Source organism: Euwallacea similis, chromosome 36 (assembly GCF_039881205.1).
Source record: "Euwallacea similis isolate ESF13 chromosome 36, ESF131.1, whole genome shotgun sequence".
NCBI classification, from domain to species: Eukaryota; Metazoa; Arthropoda; class Insecta; order Coleoptera; family Curculionidae; genus Euwallacea; species Euwallacea similis.
In genome coordinates, this window is record NC_089644.1 from 1,778,439 (window position 1) to 1,803,308 (window position 24,870).

General features: G+C 33.4%; 5 protein-coding genes across 6 annotated transcripts; 2 read left to right on the forward strand and 3 right to left on the reverse strand.

Moving 5' to 3' along the window:
* Window positions 1-193: 193 nt before the first annotated feature.
* Window positions 194-5,964, reverse strand: Ctl1 (choline transporter-like protein 1). Its single transcript, XM_066404770.1, has 10 exons — window positions 5,643-5,964; window positions 5,187-5,563; window positions 4,089-4,255; window positions 3,661-3,899; window positions 3,437-3,604; window positions 3,243-3,381; window positions 2,905-3,190; window positions 2,614-2,776; window positions 1,976-2,197; window positions 194-802 (listed from the first exon to the last, which is right to left on the reverse strand). The coding sequence occupies exons 1-10, from the start codon at window positions 5,754-5,756 to the stop codon at window positions 668-670; spliced, it is 2,010 nt and encodes a 669-aa protein (XP_066260867.1). The 5' UTR covers window positions 5,757-5,964; the 3' UTR covers window positions 194-667.
* Window positions 5,965-6,756: 792 nt separating this feature from the next.
* Window positions 6,757-10,136, forward strand: RanBP3 (ran-binding protein 3). Its single transcript, XM_066404774.1, has 6 exons — window positions 6,757-6,879; window positions 6,953-7,027; window positions 7,082-7,485; window positions 8,587-8,994; window positions 9,128-9,223; window positions 9,807-10,136. The coding sequence occupies exons 1-6, from the start codon at window positions 6,834-6,836 to the stop codon at window positions 9,918-9,920; spliced, it is 1,143 nt and encodes a 380-aa protein (XP_066260871.1). The 5' UTR covers window positions 6,757-6,833; the 3' UTR covers window positions 9,921-10,136.
* Window positions 10,137-10,641: 505 nt separating this feature from the next.
* Pex5 (peroxin 5) lies at window positions 10,642-17,234 on the reverse strand. Its single transcript, XM_066404737.1, has 11 exons — window positions 17,143-17,234; window positions 16,664-16,887; window positions 16,200-16,333; window positions 15,954-16,142; window positions 15,148-15,304; window positions 13,575-13,702; window positions 12,408-12,593; window positions 12,107-12,321; window positions 11,708-11,873; window positions 11,492-11,649; window positions 10,642-11,252 (listed from the first exon to the last, which is right to left on the reverse strand). Exons 2-11 carry the CDS (start codon window positions 16,851-16,853, stop codon window positions 11,048-11,050), a joined length of 1,728 nt encoding a protein of 575 aa, XP_066260834.1. The 5' UTR covers window positions 16,854-16,887; window positions 17,143-17,234; the 3' UTR covers window positions 10,642-11,047.
* Window positions 17,235-18,261: 1,027 nt separating this feature from the next.
* Window positions 18,262-20,329, forward strand: pkaap (A-kinase anchoring protein pkaap). Its single transcript, XM_066404727.1, has 2 exons — window positions 18,262-18,408; window positions 18,684-20,329. The coding sequence occupies exons 1-2, from the start codon at window positions 18,384-18,386 to the stop codon at window positions 20,291-20,293; spliced, it is 1,635 nt and encodes a 544-aa protein (XP_066260824.1). The 5' UTR covers window positions 18,262-18,383; the 3' UTR covers window positions 20,294-20,329.
* A 1,619-nt stretch (window positions 20,330-21,948) lies between these two features.
* LOC136418622 (uncharacterized) lies at window positions 21,949-24,825 on the reverse strand. Of its 2 annotated transcripts, none has more exons than XM_066404728.1 (2): window positions 24,716-24,825; window positions 21,949-22,696 (listed from the first exon to the last, which is right to left on the reverse strand). In XM_066404728.1, the coding sequence occupies exons 1-2, from the start codon at window positions 24,726-24,728 to the stop codon at window positions 22,068-22,070; spliced, it is 642 nt and encodes a 213-aa protein (XP_066260825.1). In that variant the 5' UTR covers window positions 24,729-24,825; the 3' UTR covers window positions 21,949-22,067. The 2 variants fall into 2 exon arrangements, with proteins under 2 accessions (XP_066260825.1, XP_066260826.1); XM_066404729.1 differs by having other exon boundaries at window positions 21,949-22,693; window positions 24,716-24,785.
* Window positions 24,826-24,870: the final 45 nt, after the last annotated feature.

The following is a 24,870-nucleotide window of genomic DNA, read 5'->3' on the forward strand; positions in this document are numbered from 1 at the left end:
GTTTCATTTTAGGAGAAAGTGGGCGGTCATTAAGAGAAACGTGAAGTATAGTAACTAAACACTGTTCATCAGTGTGACAAAAAATAAATATGAAATGTGGAACTTGCAGGGAATTTTTAAGAATTTGCATGTTTTGAAAATTTCATTAAAATATATTTCAAATTTTATTATAATGAGCCGAGTATCGTTAATTATAATAATAAATTGCTATTCAAAAAGCAGAGATGTTTCATTGCTACTACCTTCTACATAAAAAAATAGACTTTTTAAATTAAATTGCACAACTAATCTAAATTTTATTTATCAGTATTTATCATAGTACTTAGTTAAAACTATAGAATTTGTAATCTTGGGCGAGTACGAGATTCTTAAAAAATAGCGTTGAAAACAGAATTGTACTTTTTAATCTTGGAATGATTGGCAAACGCAACAACGGCAGTATCGAACAACCTAATACTTCTCAGTTAAACGTAGATTATTATATAAAACCATAAGACAAAGAAAGGACGGGTTTAATACTTCAAATATAATCCGGTACCAAATCTGTACAGTCGACTAAACTCTTAATTTTTTTGGATAAATAATTTAAGTAGGTACAAGTAAATGTGCCAGTTAGGAAAACATATAGCACCTGTTAATGGCAACAAATAATATATGCCGATAAATCTTAATTCATGGGTTCCAATTCGGTGTTCTGAGTTTGAACATTGCCATTGGGACTAACTCCTAAGTTCTGGACCTCAATACCGTCAGGAGCATCTCCACTCTGACACATACAAAGATAAACTGTGTCAAGAACCATCTGAAAATTAAAAACATTGAAGTACTACATTATACAGGGTGATTCACGTAACTGTTTCATTAGAAACTTTTGTACTTGTAACAAATCTAAATTTTTCATATTTGGAAGTTAAACTAATATAGATACACTCTACTTTTTTAAAATATTTTGAAGGTCATATCACTTCCGGTTATACCGGAAGTTGAGGTCAACTTCCTTATTTCAAATAGAACACCCAGTATATTTTTGCATTTTTGGAATCTAGTGATTAAGCTGAGTAAATTATTATTCATTATTATTTTAATTATATTAAAATTTTATTGTTTTTTATTAATTTTATTAAATATTATTATTGTACAATATTAAAAAATCGCAAATTAGAGCAAAAGCGTTCATTTTAAGTATAGGGACGCCTAATAGTAATCGATTCAGAATTCAATTTAGATTCTAGACATATAAAAATATATGGGGTGTTTCGTTTGAAATAAGCGACTTTTTTGCCACCAAAGTTCTTTAAATATGACGTGTTTTTTTGGATACCCTGTATGATATTTATAAAAACTTTTCACATTAACCTAATCTACCATACCTAGTTAACATGTCAGCAAATTTTCGTAAAGCCAGTTTCAATAATAGCTGAGAATTTAAAATTTTATAGAAATGGTGTTTTGAAAAGATTTTTCTTTTAAACCAAAATATCTTTAAAACGGTTAGGTTTAGGTATAGGAGTAACTAATAAGAATGTAATCAGCTTAATCACTAGATTCCAAAAATGCAAAAATATACTGGGTGTTCCATTTGAAATAAGGAAGTTGACCTCAACTTCCGGTATAACCGGAAGTGATATGACCTTCAAAATATTTTAAAAACGTAGAGGGTATCTATATTAGTTTAACCCCCAAATATAAAAAATTTAGATTTGTTACAAGTACAAAAGTTTCTAATGAAACCGTTACGTAAATCACCCTGTATACATAGATTTGCGGCGGACAATAGGCTAGACCTTTACAGAATATTGATATTTTAAATGGTACAATTCACAGTCTGTATAATTTCAAAATTTTTTTAAATGTATACAAAAAGAAAAGTAAATCGACACCTCGACCCAAATCGACGATTTTACTAAAATCATGTTATTTTTAATAGAGGGTTTTGAGGGTAGTAAATAATAATTAATATGTAACAAACACTTACCTCATATAAAGATAACACGCAATGAGCGACGAAAAATGCAAAGATACACACCAACAGCGTGGGAGCTGCATAAAAGGTTAAATCAGAATTATGCCTGAAAATCGCCAGGCCCACAACTCCTGTTACTGCGGTTACGAAACATTTTCCCAAGAAGAGAATAAAGTCTCCCAAGCTATTTATTGTGGCAACTTCTAGAGCGTGAGAAGTTAAAACATCAAAGGCCTGTAATCAAACACTCACAATTATTATCCAAGTCAATATATGGAATAACAATAACGACCGCTATTTTGTCAAGAAAGTAACCTAATAATTACTTATTTCATATATAATTTAAAGTTTTGTTATCTAAATATAGAGAAAATACTTAATAGTCTCTTTATTCTTTTTGTTTATCACTGTGTCCTTTATTTATAGAACTACAATAACTATTGTTGTTGTCGGTATCATTTGCTAACTAACTTATGACATGAAACTTCCTACTTTCATTAAGCAATTAGTTACGAAATGAATTCTGATTATTCACTGATTTCGCTTACAAAAACTGTCACTTTATTGATAAATATTAGAAAAACTAACGTAATGTGGAAAGGGCACTGCAATGTTAAGTAATTTCTAGGGAAATTAATGAGTTTTCTTACCGTTCCAGCAGCTTTACAGAAATTGGACCCGTCAATTGCAATAACAGTGTACGCATTATGATTAAGATAACGAATAAATTTCTCCAAACAGTAAAAACAACAAATGCAACATTTCAGACCACAAGCGGCACATTCGTTTCCTTTCTGTTTATTTCTGGTAAATCTAAAAGTGAGAATTTTATTATAAGAACTTGATTATACAACTGTTTCACGTACCACTGGATTTTTTGCTTTGTGGTGTTTACTAAATTTATGGCACTGTTTTCAGAAACACCTTGTATGTTCACTTACCTTGCATGTAAGTAAGTCAAAATCAATCTTGGAATTTTGAAAATAGTAATAATCAAAGCACCTAAAGCTACGGAGCCCAGGTGATATTTTATCAGTTTGCCTATAGAATAGCAAACATGATCATTGCTTTTATATTTATGCCTATAAAACCAGTGGGCCACGGAGCCTGCAATGACCATCTGTTGACAGGCCATAATGAACTCCGACGTCCATATAAGCCCAATGAAATAAACCCACCACATCCCTTTTATCCAGCTGGCATCTACATACTCTACAACTTTAAAGTCTAAAAACCAGAGTAGAATTACACAAATTTGGTGATTTCAAATCTTTCTTACTATTGAACTTCTCTACAAATGATAAATTCATTTCCTTCGCATTTGGATTTAGAGTAGTTGCAGGAAACAGCCCTTGATCTTCTACTTTGATGCCTGAAATATGGCCTGTTCCTGGATAGCTGGCCGTAGCAAGACATAGCTATAAAAATTTTGAGTGGTATAGCAATGGTGGGTAAAAAAACACTTTGACTTACCACCACAAAAATCCAAAACATGAAAAATACAGCCAAAAAGACAAATGTTAGTAACGGCTGGAAAAATAAACCAGGTAGATGCATGATGCACTTGGAGGTTTCCTTAAAGAGATTTGCGAGGAAATCCACTTTCTTTCTCATAAAAACAATTATCAAAAGGATTATTACCTAAAAGAACTTTAAAATTCTAGCTGCTTTGGATTTATCATGACAAATTCACTTACAGTTATAACAGAGGCTACAATGGAGTACCAAAAGAAAGCAGTTTCGTTACGGACTGATTCTACTAGAATGCTGTATTTTTCGGCCTTCTCAACATTATCCAAGTTGCGCTTGATGTCAAAGTAAATGTACCATAAATAAGCCGTGCCTCCTATACTAGCGACAGCAAATCCAATCATAATGAAATATGAAATTATGTGAGCCAAGCAGTGCAAAATGGTGATTGTGAGCAGGGAAATCACTAAAATATATGTAGCAAAATCGGCATATAGACACTCAGTAAAGTTAAAATTGTTTAATCAAATTGAAAAAAAACCTAAAGTACCTAGATACACTAAATAAAAAAAACATCACAACTGATCTGACTACCCCTTGTCCCCTTGTACTAGTTACAAAGTTAATTTGTCATAATATGCAGTTCAATGCTTACATAATGCTAAAACAGCAAGGCCTAAAATATCTCGCCATGTATTGTAAATATCCCCTAAGATTTGTTCTAAGGTATCCCATCCATTTAAAACATCATAGAAATTACTTAAAATCGCTTCTCCAACCTCGCCAACAACCTCGGGGATACATCTATTTAATATAGGTTTCCTACAAAAAAATTCCACAATATTATCAGGTGTTACATATAATACCAGAAGCTATCAAAAGAATAGAAGAAAAGTTGCTTTATGATTTAAAATGTCTTAAGTGCCACCTTATATAACTTTTTTTAAGCGACACATCTCATAATATACAGAGTATTGTTAAAAACATGTAAATTTTCAATTTGAAAAATTAAGCTGGATTAGAGGCAAAATCATAACAGACAGATGATAAAAAGTTCATGTTTTATAGCCTATATAGGTTTGTTGAATAAGTCTCAAGTAATATTAGAATACCATTTTTTTTTAAATTTTCTGTATACTTGACTCCCTGTAATAAACTCCTGTATCAAAGCTAAACAGTTAAAAAATTGAGTATTAAAAGGTCCAGGGCAGTAATGCACAAATTGTTGTTGACATATACAGGGCAGTAGTTTTCATCACTCCAAACTTATTTATTATGATCATTAACTATTAATTTCTAGAAGTTTTTTATGCCTTTTACATCTATAATAATACAATGATCATTCTATAAAAAAAAAAGTTGTGGTTGTATCTATAACTTCTAATGCTCAGTTATATTTTTTGATTGAATACTCTAAACTCAGTTCTTTTCAGATTTCACCAATCTTGATCTCAGTTTGTAAAGATAACCTGCTAGTTAAAGATTTGTCCCAATTTAATATAAAAAACAGCCTGTACTGTAATAAACATAAGGAGCAACTTTGTACCAAATCTAAACTTTACATCTCTGGATTGCAAGAGCTGTCAAATAAAAACTTTAAAAAATCTACTTATTTGTCTGCAAGTTGGTATGTATTTTTCCTGTTGTTAAATGAAACCTTTGACATAACTAGATTCCTTGAGATGTATTTAATGATGTGGATATGAGGCTACAGTGATTTTTAACCTCCACACATTTGCAAGTTCAAACATACCCTTTATAAACAGGTAGACTTGGACATGGACCCAATGGTGCAAACAAAATACTTTTATCATTTTTAGTGTTTCTTAATTCCTCATAATTAAAATCATATTTGCAGTAATTAATGCCAGTCAAATGTTGATTATAAATGTCATTGGCAGTGGTTAATGTGCTTTTTGGGCATTCCTTCACACATATTTTCACTGAGCCTCTTAGGTTTTTAATATCGTAAAAAAGAAGGAATGATTTATCTGAAGTGTCTAGCCCAGACAATGTAATGTTTCCCATTGGTTTGTTGGTCTTGGTACCACAAGTATTTCCAAATGAATCATATCCATTTATAATTCTAATGGGATTGCCGTAGACAAATGAGAATGCTGCAATTACCACCTACAAAAGTGGTTTTGTGAATTGAAACAATATGCTTAATTGTAAGCCTTGATACTCCACACATATTTTTAGAACTTACCATTAAAAACCAGAATAAAATGTACGCAATAAGCCAGAATACGTCAGTGCAACTCCTTTCACCTTCAGGATCATTTTCTTCAGTTTCTTTTTCTCGTGAGTCACAACACCCCATTATCTCCTTCCCTTTTGGGTTCTCAACTTGCAATCTACTCAAATCGATAGTATTTTTTTCAAGACAGTTTAATCAATAAAGAGAAATTTCCCAAAATAAAGCAACAAACTAAAATAAAAATAACCGATTAAAAAACATTTAAATTCCGAGAACCACAAACGCAAAACCATAAGAAACAGGAGATTGTTGTGTTTATTGTTTGTGTTTAGTGTTTATCTACGAAAAGTTGAATGTGAAGTTAGGCAAAGAGAAATGTCAACTCTCTCTCTGTCAATTTGGGCACATGACCCCACTAGATATATAACCAGTGTAAATTTTAAATCCAGTGTTCGGAACACTGGTCCACCAAATTTTGTGTTCTACAGAATCAATTATTGACAGAAACGTTGAGAAATTTCCCATTTTTCGAAGAATTTTTCCACTTCTCGAGAAAACGGCAAAAGTTAAAGAAATGTCTAACCGGATATGAGTTTCCCATAAAATTCTTTAACGTTTTATTTATTTAACTGTTTTCTAATTCCTTACAGTTTTTAAGATTTTAATACATGTATAGACAATATAACAGATAAAGGAAAAAATAATTAATAAAAAAGTTAAGAAATTTCGATGTTCTTATTTCTCAAAAAAATTTTCAGTTTTTCAAAGTAAAGATGGAAGTTAAAAAAATGTTTAAGCTGAATATGCGTTTCTCATAAAATTCTCTAAAACTTTATTCTTTTAGGAAAATTGAGAAATTTTTGACTGCCAGTTATGAATGGTTCCAAACAATTATATCTTAACTTAGTTGTTCTAAATCTAAAAAAAAATGTTTTTAATTTCTCAGAGCTTCACAAGCACAAATTCACCAAAACTAAAAATAACCGCAATGTTATTACTGCCCTGAGCGCTCAAACCGCGCTAAATCCAACTTTTTTTAAGCAAACAAACCAGAAGGGCGTTTCGAACCAGCTCCAAGAGCTGGTCCTGAATATTTATACCGGGTTCCGCTTGTGACGTCATAGTTTTATATTGAATGCGGCTGGTCCTGATTTCGGTTCAAATTGCTTATGATTGGTCCCGGTTCTTGGTAAATCGAAAATGCTTAAACAACGCGAAATATCGAAAATGGCGGAAGCAACATCGGGTAAGTGTCGGGTTTTGAAAAAATTGTAGTTTGCCCCTTAAAATAATAATTAAATAGAAAAATAAATTTTTAGATGAGGCACTACCTTCCAACAGGGATGTCAAAATGAAAGTGGACCAGGCAGAGGAACACCTCCCGTCGAATCATGGTTAGCTTTATTGGTAAACATTTTAGCAATACCAAAGAAATTGTTTATTTTCAGATAATTCAACAAATAAAACCGTGAATAACGATGAATTTACAATATGCAGCCCTTCCACTCCTTTCAGCACAATGAGTACAAACCCCCTTGCATGCCGAGACCATAACAATGTTGGCAAGAGCATTTTGAAGCCTTCCCTTTTAAGTTTCAATTCAACCTCATCATCCAATGTGTCCGTTCTAAGCCTCAGCACTCTCAATCCATTTAATAAGCCCACTGATGATAATTATTTAGCAAATAATCATGATAAGAAACAGTCAAATGGTGATGTTCTGAAATTTGTACCATTGTTGAAAAGTGAACCCAAATTGTTGAAGACCACAGAGGCAACATGCAACTCAAATGATGTATCAACTACCTCGTCAAAAACTCCTTTTGTGTTTGGTCAAAATCTACAGGATAGAGTGAGTTTTAGTATTTAAAGTGAAATATTAAAATGCTGGTATAGCTTGGGAAATAGGGATTGACCTACAGCTACTTATATTAAGTTTTGACACAGCATATCTGGATAACAGAGAGATTTAATACATTGTCCATATAAAGAATAGGAATTTTGTTTTCAATGTTATTCTCCTTCGTATGTGGAGAATGGGTCAAACTGTCAATCCTCCTTCCAAATATGCTACTATTACTGCATTTCTTTTTGCTATCTCATAATTCACATGTCTTACCATGTGTGTTGACTTTTGCTTATTATTATCTATTGATCATTTGGCATGCCATTCATTTATTTTGGTTATAAAGGCTCAATAACAATTTGCTTTGATCGGTGCTCAAAAAGTGAGCTGACTAACAATATAAAAAATTATACCATTGCTAAAAACTGAAATGTAAAATAGAATAAAGAAAATAGTTACTTAAAATTTGGAATAACATTCATAAGTAAACCTTATCTAAATGATTTAACATTCATAAGGTACTACAAGGTACTGTCTGATACTTAAAGATTAAAGCATTTTAGTACACAGTAAAGAACTCACGAATATTCAACAATTCTAAAACTTTGAATGTCAATGCAATATGTTTTAATTAGTATTCAAGTAAAAAAATATAATTTTCTAAGTAATATTAATAGTTTTTATATATTTTTTGCAAGAAAAACGTCATCAAGTTGCTCTAAATTGAGAAAGTATGTTGCATTGATTTTTTTCGAGGTGTTCCAAACACTGTATAGATAAATCTAACGGCTAGAACCTCCCGGTCAACCTCGCGAGCCTCCGGAGTTCGTTGGTTGACTTCGCATAGCTCTGAAGTTACCTTATCAACCCCTTGGGGTACCGCGGTTCATCGATCAACTCCACGCATCCCTCTTTGAAATTTGGCATATTTTCACATTTTTCTAAATATTTCAAAAAGTTTACAGACATCTAGTAGTCCCGCGAGACCGAGATTCCCCGATTTTTTACTTATTACTAGTTAAAAATGGAAGACGTATAGAATTTATGTGATCATCTTTACTAGGCCACACAATAATATTACAAAATTAATAACTTATTTGCCTACAGGTGTTATCAGACGCAAAATCATCTGAGCCACTGCCATCGACAAGTTCCCTCAATTCCAATGGGAGTACCAGTGATATGTTGTTTAGTTCTGCGATCAAAAATGACTCAAAACTTGAGCCCTCTAAAGAGAAGGAGACTAAATCCTTAACAGAATCTGCGAGGGAGTATGAAGAGTCTAGAGCCAATAAAAGGAAGTATGATGAAGTACAAGTAAGGACTGGAGAAGAAGAGGAAACCAACATTTTAAGTATCTCATGTAAACTATTCTCATTTGATAAAGCTTCAAGTTGGCAAGAGAGAGGAAGAGGAACTTTAAGATTAAATGATTTTGAAGTAGAAGGTAATCAAATGGGTAGTAGGCTGGTATTCAGAACCTCGGGGAGTCTTAGAGTAATTTTAAATACAAAGGTAAGAAATTGAATATGTCATTAGTGCAGGAGTCCGAAATTAGTTGGGCCATTTTGTATATTATGTTTATTAGTCTTTAACTGTAAGAATTATCATGTTATCTAATGTCATTCCAAATAAAATTGATTTCTAGGTTTGGGCAGAGATGACCATAGATAAGACGAATGAAAAAAGTATTACATTAACAGCTTTAGATTCCAGTGGTGAAGTAAAAGTCTTTCTTATTAAGGTAAGTTTTAGCTAATTAAAATTCTTAATCTTGATCTAATAAAACAATTATTTAAAAAATACTAATTTGCATTTTTAGTTCTCGTCCATATTGGCACTGCTCAAGCCATTCTTTACCGAGTGATTTTCCATCGAGCGGTGGACCTGTGTTTGTAATCTATTGCTTAAATTTTTGTCGAACGACATCGCACCGTAAATCATCGCTTAAGCGGTGCTAATATATTCGAGGACTTATTTAGACATGCAAAAATAACTATTTATGTAACCAGTTAACGAAGGCATAGCTTTGTGTAATGATTATGACTTTGTTCCGCCAACCAAGAGTTGCAGAAAAAAGCTTATAACTTTAGATTCAATAACATTCTCCAATCTTGCTGATTGAATTCAACACAAGCCGCGTTTCAATATGTTTTCGAATTCTGTGTCTTTAAAGTTGAAATAAAAGAATTAGTGATATAGGGTTAATTTGACTAGCAGTCTAATTGGGAAATGAATTTCATACAGTCAACATTTTCGACTATGAAAACTTCCGCTTTATTAGCTAATTCAATATATGTAGTTTTATATGAGCATTTTAATTGCAGTCTAGTATAGAAGATTCAAAGCAGCTGTACTCCCATTTGCAATCGCGGCTAGAAAAAGAAATTGGTCTTCAGAAGAGGAAAAAACACGCAGCTGAAAATTCAGGGGAAAAGTGACTAATTTAAGAAAAGCTTCGTTGTTATGTTGTGTAATTTATCGTGCTAAAAAGTAGCTTACTGCGTAACATTGTTAAGAAAATGATAAACTGTAGATAATATTTCATGACTAATGAATCTGACTTATTTCTTACATACCAGTCAAATTTTTTTCCCGCCTAGTGGATGTTAATTTTATAGTTATAATTGGTAGCAAATAAAACACTTTCTACATAATGTTACTGATTTCAATACTACCAAATTAGTACTAACATACACAATAAGGCATCAGTGTCGGGTTAATAAGCGACACCGGCTGCATCTTTAGATACGCTATAAGAAGTTAAGACAGGAATGTGAAAGCAAGATCGGAGTAACTTAAACAACTTATGTAAACGAAGTAAAAATGTCTCATGCAAGACCTGGTGTTAAGTGTTGCCCTGTACTTGGCACCACAGTCGCACATGAGCAAAGACCAAAACTCTAAATTTCGCCCGATAGTGATCGAGAAGTGTCTCGGTTATTAATGGGTGACTATCGACTTTCTTGATTGGTAATGATTAAAATACAACTGAATTCTCCAAGAATCTCACTAAAACTATGTAAAAGAACACTTTTTAATATTCCGATTAATATAAACGATCATTTAAAGTGAACTTTGATATAGTTGGTAAGTTCTTTCGCAATAGTGAATTTCACCTAAAAATCAATATCCCGGGATACGTCTGAAATTACAACAAAACAGTTCTTAAAATAATTTATTTTCATAACAAAATTGCCAATATATTTATGCAGTGACGTAATGGCCCAAACAAAATGATCAAAGAACAATAAAAATGGCTATCTTAACAAAAAATTTCACTTCATTGACTCGATGGAACAGCAAAATAAGCCTAAAGATATCCAACAACGAGTTGTACGTATTGTGTTGAACTCTCTGTACCTATAATCGATGTTTTTTCTTTAACCATTTATATTTTGAAGCAACAAAAATCGTAATCCCACAACATTCCAACGTATGACTTGGAAAAATCAGTGACAATTTGACCTAGAATGGAATTATCTCAACAGTTTCAAAAAAACATTGAGTCTTATATGAAGCATTTGAAATCATTCGGTTTATCCAAATACTTGCATTTATATTACATCTAATCAATATTAAATATTTTATTTAATTCTGAAAGATTCCTGTCCTTAATTAAAGGCCTTAAGTCGGAGCGATCCATCAAGGAAAGGCACATTTGTAGCATTGACCAAATTGTGTCGGACATTTGGGACGTAGCTCCCGTGTTCAGCACATCTTTTCCTCGAGCTTGTTGGTTTAGAGCTGTTAAAAAATGTTCGGCTGCTTCTCTGAAAATAATTAGCATACTTATTTAAGCAGACAGTTCCTTATGATAATAAGAGCTGTTTAAAAACTATTTTTAAGGAGAAATTACGAATGTTTTTGAGGATCGTTCTTCCTAAAATTTTTCAGTAGCAAAAAGGAAAAGTTGATTATATTGATAGTGTCAAATGTGATAAGTAGTACCGGGTAGTCCAAATTTCAGGTTCACCAGAGCAATCTCGGAATATCAGGCGTGACTGCTTACCTGTAAGCCCTCAAATTAATACATGTAATGCCGACGTTGTATCTAGCTCTAATAAATCCTGGCGAAAGATTAAGAGCCATATGGTACGCTTCTACTGCTTCGCCCGATTTGGACCCATTTGCCAACGTTGCTCCTAAACGATTCCACAATCTGGCGTCCTAAAAATTACTCATATATTACTTTCAATTCTCTGATAAAAATGTCACGATTACTTACGTCCGGTTTCGCAGACAAAGCAGCCCTAAAACAATCAGCCCCTTTCTCGTACTCGCCGGTAAGATTGCACAAAACTCCTAAACCCGATTGTACTTCGTAATCCAAATTTTGCGGATTTCTCTGTGCTGCTTTAAGGAACAAATCCTGAACAATCTTTTGATTGGCTCTGAAACATGGATAATTATCATGACAATAATTGCAGATTCCAATATAAATCTTTTCCTATACTACTCCAATTCGTTAGAAGTATTAATTTTACGATTAGCATAAAATCCTGATAATGTTGTCTATTAATAGACAAAGAAAATGATGAATTAAATTTAATCACAGGCGTGTACTGAACTTGGGAGAGTTGCAAAAAAAGCAGAAAAAGACAACCCTGCACCAACATTCACTTACACATCTAAGAAGCTTGTAACTTGCCGAGATAGATTTAGGTCTGATGGCACTAAATCGGCGTATTTGGAGTTGTTCTTCAACCAGCTAACCAACATATGCGAAGCCTGATTATAATAGCTTTCGTTGGTGTAGCAGATAGCTGCCGCCATCAGTGCCGTTAAATTGGTCGGGTCTAATTCCAGACATTTTGTGAGAGCGGCAATCGCACTGGGGTCCTATTAGAATTACTGTTATCGAACACTCATATTTATGAGCAAGACATTTTCAACTTGAGTGAAAAATTGCATTAATTGAGACAAACCTGTTCATTTTCTGCTTGTGTAGTTCCTAGCAACAACCATCCTTCGATGTTCTTTGAATTTTGCGTCACTGCAGCTTCGAAGCATAAAACGGCACTTGGAAGATCGCCTTCGGTTAATAACTGTTTGCCCCGTTCTAGGGGATTTGGCAGTTCTAACATGGGATTTTCTTTTGAAAATTCATACTCCTAAAGCGGGAACAGCAAAATACATTATAATTAACACTAACTTACTAGAGATATGAAGCATATAACATATTTGTTTTATTAAAAAAGCGGATTTCACTTCTTTTATAAGGAGAGCTACCCTTGCTTTCGTTTGTTGGTAAGTAAATGAACATTTCCGTCAGTAAACCCCCATTTGCTTTAATTTTAATAGGGTTATTTTAAAGTTGAAAGCACAATTTACAAATAACATTACACATATACAACTACACGGCGTCTCAGAAAAATATCACAATTCCCCACATTAATATAGGGCGATTTAACTCATTTTATGTCTATACAATGAAATCGCTTTGCTTCTTGGTAGACCCGATCTCTACCACTACCAGGTAGAAGGCTCTAACCTAGTACTATTTTGATCAAATTCGATGCACTGGGTGAAGAATGCTGCAATTATATGGTACTTTGCATGTTTTCTGCCTGCCGGGTATGAAAAAAAAATTAACACGTATGAATTTAATCGTAATTTTCCTATTTTAGCTTACAGTCACTATTTTTACATTTTTTTAAATCTTTTTCTTCAATTGTCAATTTTCAAAAACAAAAACTTCATCTTCAAATTTCGAACACTTCTAGAGCAGTTCAGATTTTTACAAACTATAATCGAGTGTCCAATGATATTGCAACTACCCATGATTTCTTTTAGATGTTTTGAATCAATTTATGCTGCTAATTTCCTCTTAGGTATAGAGTGGGTCAAATTTAACACCCATTTTTACAGACCACTTTTAAAAGAAAATTCCTATTTTCAATATGAGATAAGAGAAGACCGACGTGGCCTGAAGATTCATTTTTATGCTAAACTTGATGAAAACCACATTTTTATATCCACCACAGCTTCATAATTACAGGGTGTTTTTGGAACAAATTTTCTTTTTAAAATTTGGACGAGTTAAGCTGTACTAGGTTTCAAAATTCTAGCAGTAGGATCAACGTCAAAGTTACCTTGTAAGGAGTATTGTAAAAATAATTAAAATCTTCCAGCCAAGGATGAGACGTATTTTCGTCACTAGCCATTCCCTTTTCGATCTCTTTTTGAAGCTGGTCCCAGAAAGATGGTTTGATTTCTTCCCCTGAAGCAAAAGAAAATATAACGTTTGCTTTGCTCAACTCTGTTCTGTTTTTGAAATATTGAGAGGTTTGAGATGTGGTCAAGAAATAAAAGACGAGAAAGCAACGTACTACTAGAGTGATCAATCTTGTGCAGATTGATTAGCAGACTTTAGATTTTTCTATCTTTCTCTATCTGCACTCTGCTGAATTCAATCATTAGGACCATTGCACTACAGACTTCCATTCGGTCAACAGTTTAATTGGTTGCTTAATTGCATACAGGGTGTTCCTATGAAAACTTTCCTTCACGATTATTTTTAATTATAAAAATATCGTAAAAAGCCAAGACATATCAATTTTGTTTTCAAAGAGGAACACACTAAATACCCTCAAAAACTGAACGTTTAGGTGGAATTATTGGTGACCAGGTAATCGAATTGCTTTTTCTTTTGGAAACTCACATCTACCCGATGATTGTGGAGGCCATCAAAAATGGTGAAAACATATTAGAAAATGAACTATGGTATCTACAGAATGGGGCATCTCCACATTTTACAACAACAGTACGCTAATTTCCAGATGAAAATTTCTCCAATCACTGGATAGGTCGTGGAGGATCCACTTAGTGGCCACCCAGGTCACCTGATTTAACACCCCTCGATTTTTTTTGTGAAGACACTTAAAATAAAAACATTATCTAACCTAACCGGATTCCCTGGAACAATTAAGAAAACGGATAGTTGAAAAGTGTCGCCTACTCACCCCTGAAGTTCCTAGAAATGTTCGAATGAATAGAGCAACGTTTATTTTATTACATGAAGGTGGAGGGAAATTATTTTGAACATTTAATGACGTAATTTTATCTAATTGTTTGAATAGGTAGTTTGGGAATAATTTTTTTCAGAACTGGTGGTCAAAAATGAAAAAAAATGGGTATTATGTTAAAAAAAAACTTTATTACCTTTAAAATGAGGGGCCACTCGGCTTATGGTCCCATTTGAACTTCTAAAGTTGATTGCACTCTCATGAAAGGGGTTATTTCAATAAATTTAAATCCTGCGCTATTATATGTCCTCGAAAACAGAATTGAGGTGTCTTGGCGTCTTACGATATTTTTGCAATTATCCAAAATAATCACGGTAGAAAGTTTCGTTGGAACACCTTGTATACACCAATTCTAAGTCATCCGATAAAAACGATCGAATGGTTGCACACATTCGACAATGCAGCTCGATGTTACTAAACTATCGACCAACAGTCAATTCTATGGTTTGGAGTCTGCTTAAGGCACCCCTTAAGCATTAAGAGATTATTTTTTCCAAAAATAGTTAAACAAATTTAGGAAGAAATGACTTTTGCGAGAAACTCCGTACATCTAGAACTTTCACATCCTTTTCAGGTGTAAATTACATTTGGGGCGTATGAAATTCAACTTCCACTAAGTGTTCTATAGTGCGGTACTTACCTTCATTTTTTGCATAGGAATTTGCCCATATTTCATCTAAAGGGGTCGTCTCAGCATTTTGTAAAAATTCATCTGACCAGGCTTGAGCTTCGTCCTGAGTCAACTTTCCATCATTCAGATTGATGTCTGTTTGTTCATCTCTCATAAACTTCATAAACTGAAGATATAAGTTAATTGCAATGTATACGTATGGCAATAAAATAAATATCGAATAAGGCTTCCCCAAATCAACGTGAAATATTCACCTTAAATCGTATGGAAGATTATAGTGAAAATATAAGCGATAAAATTCGGAATAGGCTAAAGATTGTCCAAGTATAAACAATGGCCAGATTCAGGCATAGTGATATTTGCGCAACTGCTTGAAATTCGACGCAACAATGACGCCAGTTCTCATTTAATTCTATTTAACGAGCAGTATCATTCGGCATTTCTGCTTATTATTTCCCAACATTTACACAACTGACTCTACTCAACCCAGCTGATGTGATAGGAAATTAAAGGCATTTGGCGACGCAGAATTTTCAATTCGGCCTGGGAAAGCCTCAAAACCGTTTCTTATTATAGAAATCCCTATATTCCATTCAATCAAAATCTAGAATTTGGTACATTCAAAAGTAATCAACGTGCTCATACTGAAACGAGCATCGCACTCTTTTACATTCAAACATGTCCTAAATATCCTCGTCCCTAATTCTCCTCTGAGGGGAATAAGGTAGAGCAATACTCTGATAAAAATATCTGTCAGTAAAATTTATCACACATACATAATTAGTGCAGTAAAAATTATCGAGGCACTTGATTACCTTAGAGTACACAAACTTATGATCAACTGGATTGTTAAACTGCTCCATCCTTCCCTCAGTGTCACTACCAAGGGAATTAACATACTCTAATGATTCTACAGCTTTCCAAGCATCTTTAAAAACATTGAAATCTGGATTTGCTTCTCCCTGATTTGAAATTTCATGCCAGACTTCAGTGTAATTGGTTTCCTGGAAATATACATGCCAATTTACCTATCTGATATTTAAAGGTATTAAGAAACTAACATTGAATGTCTTGCCATCTTGAAGGTACTGCTGAGCCCAAGCATCATCTTGTAATTGATCTTTAATAGCAGAGGCTGGTACAGGAGGTAAAACTGCTCTCTGTGATTCAATTTCATGCATTTCTCTCATTAAATCTAAAATTACATGAATTTTCAGGTCATGGTTGAGAGGTCTCTGGGAGGTGGTTCACTTTTATAATGTTTTTGTCCCTTCTGGGATTAAAATTGCAATTTTAACTGAGTTATAAGACCCTAAATCTCTATTAAAGAAAGTAAAGTATTCAATTTGGATTCTAGTTCAGCTGAATCAAGGTTTATGCAATTGAACCTCAGAATTCACAGCTAAATTTTGTCAGAAGTTTATGAGAAAACATTAAGATGACAGGCATACACAAATTGAAATATATAACATCCCCAAGTGTAAAATTGTGCACTACAATTAAATATTGGGTGACTATTTATTACCATCCATTCGAAAAGATTGCGGCATTGCTCTTGTTTCTTGTAAAAATTGTTCAACCAATTGATCGGAAGTGCTAGGAAATATTTGGCCATGATTATCAGCAAATGTATGGTCCTGTGTAATATGAGAGGATAACTTCGTCAGGGGGCTAACTTGGCCACAGTCCCCTTCTGTTAAGGACCTGAAGGCCATATTGCCCAAATTATATGCAGCTTTTTCTGATGACCTGGAAGACAATGCTTGAAACAGTCTCAGGAAAAGACAACTTAGTAATATAAGTAAAGAGTGTAAGGGATGATTGTTAAAAAAAATTGACAGTAGGAGCTGAACAGAAAGGGAGAGAGTTCACCATATAAGTTCCGAGCAAGAGATAACAGCTGATTTATTTGTTTCGAGGCATAATTATGATATTTCAATGTCTACTTAAATTTTTTTTAAATGATCACTTTTGATATAATTTCAAATTCTAATGTACTCGTACTTTGACTCCTAGTGCAAGATAAAGAGACTGGTACTACCAACCACCAAACTAAATGAACATCATTCAATTAATAAATCACAATTAAAAATTTTTTAAATAAAATAAGTTAATAAAAAACTACTAGACAAGGACAAAGTTAAAAAAATTAAATTAAAAATATTCTCTATTTCCACGAATTTACTTACTTTTTTGTTATATTACTTTAATCTATTTTTATGCCTTTTAATTTTAATTTGTCTCTATCTATAACCAGAACTATGTAAATATAATTGATAAATGACAGTGGCCTCATTCGGAAGAGCCAACAGTTCTGGTAGTGCAATCGTGCAACAGTTGAGATTTGCTACCCTGCATCCGTAAGGGATGGGAGTCAGTGTAGTTCTTAAGTGCACAATTGTATCAACGATAATTATTTGTCTATTAAAGGAGTGGTGGCACCCTAATAATCCGACTCGCACAGTTGAAACAATTAATTTAATAAAGTACTTTAATTTTTAATTTTCTCGACTGTCATATAAACATTGTTTTTTATATCTTTTGCTGTTTTTTTTCATTTGTAGCATTTTTGGTAAACATTTTTATATTTAAAAATGGCGAATGTACTAACAGCGCATCCGCCAATCGCTTTCAATTTGACATGATTTTGGTGGTGATACATTCAGAGGCGCTCCAAGAAGAATGCAGATACGTCTGCAGCTTATTGTTGAAAAAATAAGTACACTTTGATTAGTCGAACAATTTCGACGATCGTTAACTGGTCAAAGAAAAGTGAAAATGGAGGAGTGAGAATAAAAATTTTTGGTGGCGTTCATTAGTCAAAACATTTCAGTCGAAACATCTTCATTCTTACTCTACCTTCTTCTTTCGTTTTTGATGAAAACTGATAATTTCTAATCAGCTGGTGCATCATGTCCCCGCACGCAACACTCACTCTCATATGTTCATATAGGATCAGCACTCCAATTCCAGACTAACAGGCGCCATCAAAAACATCACTCCTGCTGCTTCTATCTTCACACATGTTGACTTGTTTCCGTCATGTGAGTGAAGATGTCACATTTTTTATTTTTATGTCAATTCCAAATTGCACTTAATTATCTCAAAAAATTTATAATTTTAATGCTATAAAAAATAAGTGTTGTGAAATCGGGTGAGCTTCAAGCCTTATAAACATTTTTAATGATTCCCGAATCCCTAAATACCAATACGCCTCTGCTTCAAGGGCAAAACTGTCATGAACAATGCTAAAGTTTTGGAGAAGAACAGGTAAATAAAGCGTAATTTAGAGTCTCTCTTTGCAAGTAATGCCGTTTTAATACGTTTAAATCCTGCTTATGAATAGCATTCATTTTTCATTAGTTTTCACCCGTCCCCATACCTCAAACAGCCCATAAACTTTGAGTCTACCTTGTGTTCTCCTCTTTAGGCCTGCAGGGAACTCCTTAAATTGTAGTTATCACAGTTACAAATAGGAATTTAAATCACCCTTAATGTGCCAAAAAGCATCAAAAAGTCTTGGTTAAAAGTACTTTTGATTTCAGGTAATAAGGAACATGAAAACTGTGTGGCATCAAAAAATTCCAACCCAAAACACACGGACGCTCTCTATTTGCAAAAGGAATGTACGCCAGCATTAGAACCCTCAGCAGCTTTAACTGTATTAGACGAAGGTGAGAATTTTCCACAAAATGAAGTTATAGGGGCTGACGAAAGGTCAAAACTTTGCAAAACTTTAAGCGATGTTTTGGCAGACAAAGGTGCTATAAGCTACTTTATCCAGTATATGGAAGTTCGTAATGCGTCGGCCTTGATCCTCTGTTATTTGGACATAGAAACTTTTAAGCATGAGTCTATCCAGGAAAAAGACATTACAATAAAGAGCTTTTGTCATGAATCTCCTGTAGCCAACAGATCAGACCATGACAGTCTTTCAGTGAGTACTGATGACTCCCTTACTGGAGATTCAAGTAGTCTAGTTGACTATGTAACTGACCCAAAAGTGTTGGATAATAACATCCTTGGAGACTTAAGTGAATCAAACTTGATTAAACAGAAGTTGTCTTTTACTTCTGATAAATCAGTGGAAACTGCCTTGGTGATATTTAAAAAATACATTGCCTTGGAGGCTAAACTTAAAGTCCCTTGCTCTGAAGAAATGAGAAGAGATTTGGTAGAAAACATTTGTGATTTTGAACAAATCAAAGCGAAAACCTGTTTCGATTGCTTACAAAATCATTTATTTGAAGCAATGAAGAATGAACATTTCACAGCATTTCTCGAAACAGACTTTTATTCTAAGCATCAAATTGATGTACTGACTAGTGGTAATGTAGTGTTAGAAGACATATTGCACAATGAAACGGCTCTCTTCTATTTCATGGAGTTTTTGGAGCAAGAAAATAAAAGGAGTTTACTAGAATTTTGGATTGCTGCGACCAATTTACATCAACAACTATCGACTCAAAGGGAGTTTTTTGACCCTATCGAAGCTCAAAGCGATGGAATAATTTTATATGATAAATATTTCTCACTGCAAGCCCACACCCCATTGGGGTTTAGCGACAAAGTTAGGTTTTGTATAGAGCAAAACATATGTGGAGAAAATGGACTTATTATAGACTGTTTTAAAGTTCCCTTAGAAATCGTGGAGCGGTATCTAAAGGCAAATTACTTAAAATCCTTTCTGGCCTCACAACTATTCTACAAATACCTTTCCGAGCTCATTAATACAGTACAAGCAAGCGGCTACTCTACTTCAGTGGATCATAAACAGTACTCCCCTTCAGACTGCAGTAGTGAGAAGAGTTTCAGCACAAGTACATTCCTTGCTATGGAATTGCCTTGCGAACGCAAGAAAGAAGTAAAAGCTAATATGAGTATAGACACCAGGGAGTTATGTGATCCTGATACCTTATGGAAAAGGAAAAAAATTCAAAGGCTGTCAATGGGAAGAGTTACTGAGCTGGGAAAGTATGTTGCGGACATTGAGCCGGAACCTGACAGAAAGGGATTTAAGCTTCGAGATGTCGTTAAGAGAATTGTCAGTTTGGATGAGGAAGAAAAGCGCAAAGAAGAGATGGCCTGGCAAGTGGCAGAAATGATTGTCAAAGATATAACTAGTGTGACTTTAAATAGTGATGGTCATTTGTAGAGGCAGATTTCAAGTAGATAAATGTAGTGTATCATATGTACAAACCTATATTTATACCATTTATAGAGAACGATTTGATTAGTTATTTAAACAAAATGAAGATCAAGTCTTTCAATTTAGCTTAAACAATGTTATTTGTGATAAATTTGTTATTTTAGGTTTATTTATTAGTAACAAATTGTATTAACAATCGGCTACCTATTCACATACAGTGCAATCAATCTATATTTAACGCTTTCTATAAACCCTGTTATAGGAGGGCAATCATTTCTTCTTTGATGTACTTACAGGGTGTTCTTTTATAACACAAGACATAGGGATTTCAATGCAAAATAATTTTACCCTGTGTGTTTTTTTTCTCAGATGAACTAAAGTTACTTAACAGGTGTCTAATTATTTGTGATAGTGTCGATCTGAAAGTTCCTCAGGATTGAAAACTCCTGAGGAACTGTAAGAAAATCTGATTTTCTTTACATTTATAGTGTGCACTTTTATTGAACTTTTCTGTCACAACCAAGTTATAATAGCAAATCCCTATGGTTCATATTAAAAAATCTACTCTGTATACCTTCAACGGCAGTTTTACAGGGTGCACAGCGGTTTGTAGCAGGACTTTAACAACGTATTCTGTGTCCAAAAATAGTAGTAGCTGACTGTACGAATTAGTAGCAAGTTCAAAAAACTTCTTGTTACATATATAGAGTATTAAAAAAAATTATCATAGCAGAAATTTGGTAAAAACTTCAAACTGTTTTGAAAATTATAGTAACTGGTCAACTCAAAAAGGCAGTATGTTTCTATAATTAAAATGTCAAAAAAGTAAGTGTAACAGAAAGATGCCATGCATTACTTGATAATTTTGCAAATAACTGAAAAATGTTGAGAAGTGCGCAAAACAAATTAAAGTTTAAAAATTAAACAAGCAAGTTAAGTTTCTAGAATTTATTTAATAAAATTGTTTTTTAAATATTTTTTCTTGTTCTACTTATGAATTTCTATTTATATCTTGTACATATTTTTTTATTACTACTTGTTAAAAAATTTAAAATTGAAGAAGTGTGCAAAAATAAATATAACCCTAGACAAATTATCGCCCTGTAGATTTTCGTGATTATCTAGTATGTGAGTTAAAATACTTGCACAAAGTTGTAAAAAATGTTTTTCAAATTTTCATAATTTTGCACATCTCGTACTTAAATGTTTCTTACTTTTATATGTGACTTCATAGTAACATATCAATTTTCTACTTATGAGGGTGGTGCAAAACTATAGTGTTGAAAATAAGCAGTTAGAGTCCTGTTACAGTAAACCCAAACACACTGTATATGAGATAAATGAAGTATAAAAACGGATGCCTAGTTGGGGATTAAAGTATGAGCCCTGCCAGCATCAGCCATAATGAATTCAGGAACAATTTGTCTAATCAAACTCATAATGGCTGCATGGATTTTTCAACGTTATTAAGAAGAGTACTTTCGATTCGTCAATTTTTGTTTATTGAGCTAGTCATACATATTTAGCGGTACCTATTTATTATAGGAAGAAATTATATTTTTATCCATTGTTTATTGTAAAATATCAATGTCTGTATATTATGCCAATATCAACTATATGACAATTACTTAGGTGCTGTAAATAATATTCATCCAGTTCAATTTTACATTTTCTATTTTTTTATTGTTGTATTAATCCTTGTATTAAACCTTCTTTGCCAACAAGTCTGTTTTTACTTATGCTTTTGCCTAATTAGCAATAATATTAATCCACATACTAGTTATCTCCTTAGCATTATCTTATAATATTTCCCCAACAATTTATTTCTATTTTTTTGGATCTCATTAGCTTCATCCATGTGATTAATAAGACTGTCCAAAGTATTACTTACTCTATCATAAAATCTACTCATATTTACCTCAAAATCACGCAGTTCAGTGTTGCCCATCGGTCTGTTTTGGTTCTTTGTGTCATTACTCTCCTTATTTGCATACCTATTGATTGATTCCGATGAAGAGGAGTGAGGTAAACTTGCATCCCCAATTTCCACTAAAGGTTCAATTGCAGTTGCTCTTTCCAACTGAACATTTGGGTCGTGGCAAAAAATCTCCTCGAATATTTGGAAATACGGCCAACTTAAGGCTGAGTTGTCGGCTTTTCTTTTCAGAATGCCGATGTAGTAGCATTTCAGATTTCGGAACTTGGAGTCGCATGCACCAACAGTGCTGCCTAATTCTTTGGCTATTTTCTTCCATATGTCTTTTCGCTTACATCTTGGATTCTCGAAGTCCTCAAGGTGCGCCAAATACAGTGTAAGGAGTAATTTCACTTTAGTTTCTGACCAAAGCAGTTGATCATTGTCTCTTGTGACTGCAGGTACGACTTGTCCATTTTTTTGGGAGTCTTCTTCTGAAAGAAATTTATTATAAAGTCGTACTATAATGTAATGCGTACTTAAAAATTTCTAATAAAACAAAAGGAGTTATGGATTTCCACTTTTTCTAATGCATGAGAAAAAATGTCTTCACATGAATAGATTCTACTTTCCAAGTTTCACTAATGTCTTTTTTTTCAAAATATCCAGCCATATCAGTTTTGTAAAATCAACATTATTACACGGGGTGCAATAATAGTTCACACTTTCTTAACATATTGGTGACGATAAAATATTTAAGGGGACGCTTGCTAATTCGCCTTAATTTTCCTATCTACCTATTCCATCATTTCAAGTTTCATTACTGTCTTTTTCCAAAATTGTAATTAGGATATTTAGAAGGGCATACGTTTCCTAAAGTTTTTTGTATATATTAGAGAACCCCTTGAATAGAATATTTCATCCACAACTTTAATTTCGTGAAATTAACATCGTCGCATGTTGTGGATGGTCATTAGAGCACGCCGTACAGTAATGTTACAACATTATAGTACGACGTGCTTTTATCATTTTTTACCATGTCTATTATTTTCTTAACATTTTGATGATGATTACATATTTGACAGAATGCTCGTTATGTTATACTGATTTTGCTACACACCAAGTTCAATAATTTTGTCTATATGCACAGACCTCCCCCTCCGACCACGATGAGGTCTGACTGGTGACCTGGTGCAAGATCTTGACAGGATCTGAACCACTCTTTCATTTCCTGCAGCTCCTAGTTACCCACCCAATTACTATTGACCTAGTCAAATTGCACCATAAAAGCTCTCTCTGGGAAAAGAAAATATTCTAATATTCTAATAATTCTTCAAATCTCTCGCTCACATTAAGCTGTTGTCTGCAATAGAATCTCAGGACATATCCTTGAAGTATGCATAATGATGTGTCCATCTGAGATATGAATCAATATTGGTCCCAAGAAATTTTATGTGTTTAGTTGTTTTACATGGGATTAGAATTTAAGTTAATATATTTTTTAAGTAAAGAACTTATGGTTGGTAAAGACTAGATAGATCTATAATAGGCCATGAAAGTGCATAATTTTGGTTTCCTCAAAATTTCTCAGAAACCACTTCACTACTTCCATTGAGAGAGTAGCAGATATTTTTATTGAGGCCCTGGAATCTCCCTGGTATGTATGATAATATATATGATATAAGATGTGGATCAATGTAGATCCCAGGAAATTTGAGGGACTGAGATAAGTTTAGAATTTAAGTTGATGTTTTCAGTGAGGAACTTATAAAAAAGGCTATAGAAACCTATAATGGGTTCTAAAAGTTCATCATTTCCATTCCCTCAAAATTTCTCAAAAACCTAAATAATTGGAACTACTCCGTCTTCGTTATTATATTACTAACATAATTATCTTGAATGTAGGAAACATGGGTCCTACATCGATTGTGGATACTTCCATTGAGGTTCTGAAATCTAAATACTGCAGTTTGAAGAATCTTCATTTTGAGACATTCAAAGACACAAAAATTCCTATTAATGCCACTCCATGTCTCGAAAGCTAAAAGAGACAGAGCAAGGAACACAGTGCAAGTTGATAGAATTCATCGAAACAATAAACTCAATCTGTTTTTTTTTATATTGCTCTTTAACACCCTAAAACATTAGACCTTAAAATTTGGAAAGCCGTTAAATTTAACTGTCTCTCTTCCCCTTTAGCTTCTCTTTTCGCATTTAATTGACTTCCTAGTTCCTTTAGTTACCAATTCCTGATAAATATATAGAAGATCCATTTGGGACCCAATGTAAGTGTATCCAGGGAGTTTCTTAATTTGTAACTTAAAATTGCAGGGCCTCTTTTATAGAAAAAGTGTCATTATTTGTCAGGTAAGGGTAAGAACTTACAAAAAAATAAGGGAAAATATTTATAAATAGTTTTTTCATATTATTTGCCACTAGGGTTGGAAACTGCTAAGAAACTGATGTTAAGCATAATGAAAGATGGGAATTAACGTTTGCACATAGTTACTTACTATTTTCGGCCATTTCGGGCTATTTTTTGAATTTCATAAAATTGTATACACACTATCAAACCAATTATAAGTGAAAGTGAAAATGGAAAATTGTCATCTTGTCATTCTTGTTGCACATTCGTATTGCGCACCACATGCCTCATTGGAAGGGTGGG

Coding starts and splice junctions, on each gene's coding strand:
- Ctl1 (XM_066404770.1), bottom strand. CDS start 5,756: ATGGGGTGTTGTGACTCACGAGAAAAAGAAACTGAAGAAAATGATCCT. Junction 3,605..3,660: donor TTGTAGCCTCTGTTATAACT/GTAAGTGAATTT, acceptor AAGTTCTTTTAG/GTAATAATCCTTTTGATAAT. Junction 803..1,975: donor GCGTGTTATCTTTATATGAG/GTAAGTGTTTGT, acceptor TTTAATTTTCAG/ATGGTTCTTGACACAGTTTA.
- RanBP3 (XM_066404774.1), top strand. CDS start 6,834: ATGCTTAAACAACGCGAAATATCGAAAATGGCGGAAGCAACATCGG. Junction 6,880..6,952: donor AATGGCGGAAGCAACATCGG/GTAAGTGTCGGG, acceptor ATAAATTTTTAG/ATGAGGCACTACCTTCCAAC. Junction 7,028..7,081: donor ACACCTCCCGTCGAATCATG/GTTAGCTTTATT, acceptor GTTTATTTTCAG/ATAATTCAACAAATAAAACC.
- Pex5 (XM_066404737.1), bottom strand. CDS start 16,853: ATGGCCTTCAGGTCCTTAACAGAAGGGGACTGTGGCCAAGTTAGCCCC. Junction 13,703..15,147: donor TTCCTATGCAAAAAATGAAG/GTAAGTACCGCA, acceptor CTTTTGCTTCAG/GGGAAGAAATCAAACCATCT. Junction 12,322..12,407: donor CACAAGCAGAAAATGAACAG/GTTTGTCTCAAT, acceptor TAATTCTAATAG/GACCCCAGTGCGATTGCCGC.
- pkaap (XM_066404727.1), top strand. CDS start 18,384: ATGCTAAAGTTTTGGAGAAGAACAG. Junction 18,409..18,683: donor AAAGTTTTGGAGAAGAACAG/GTAAATAAAGCG, acceptor TTTTGATTTCAG/GTAATAAGGAACATGAAAAC.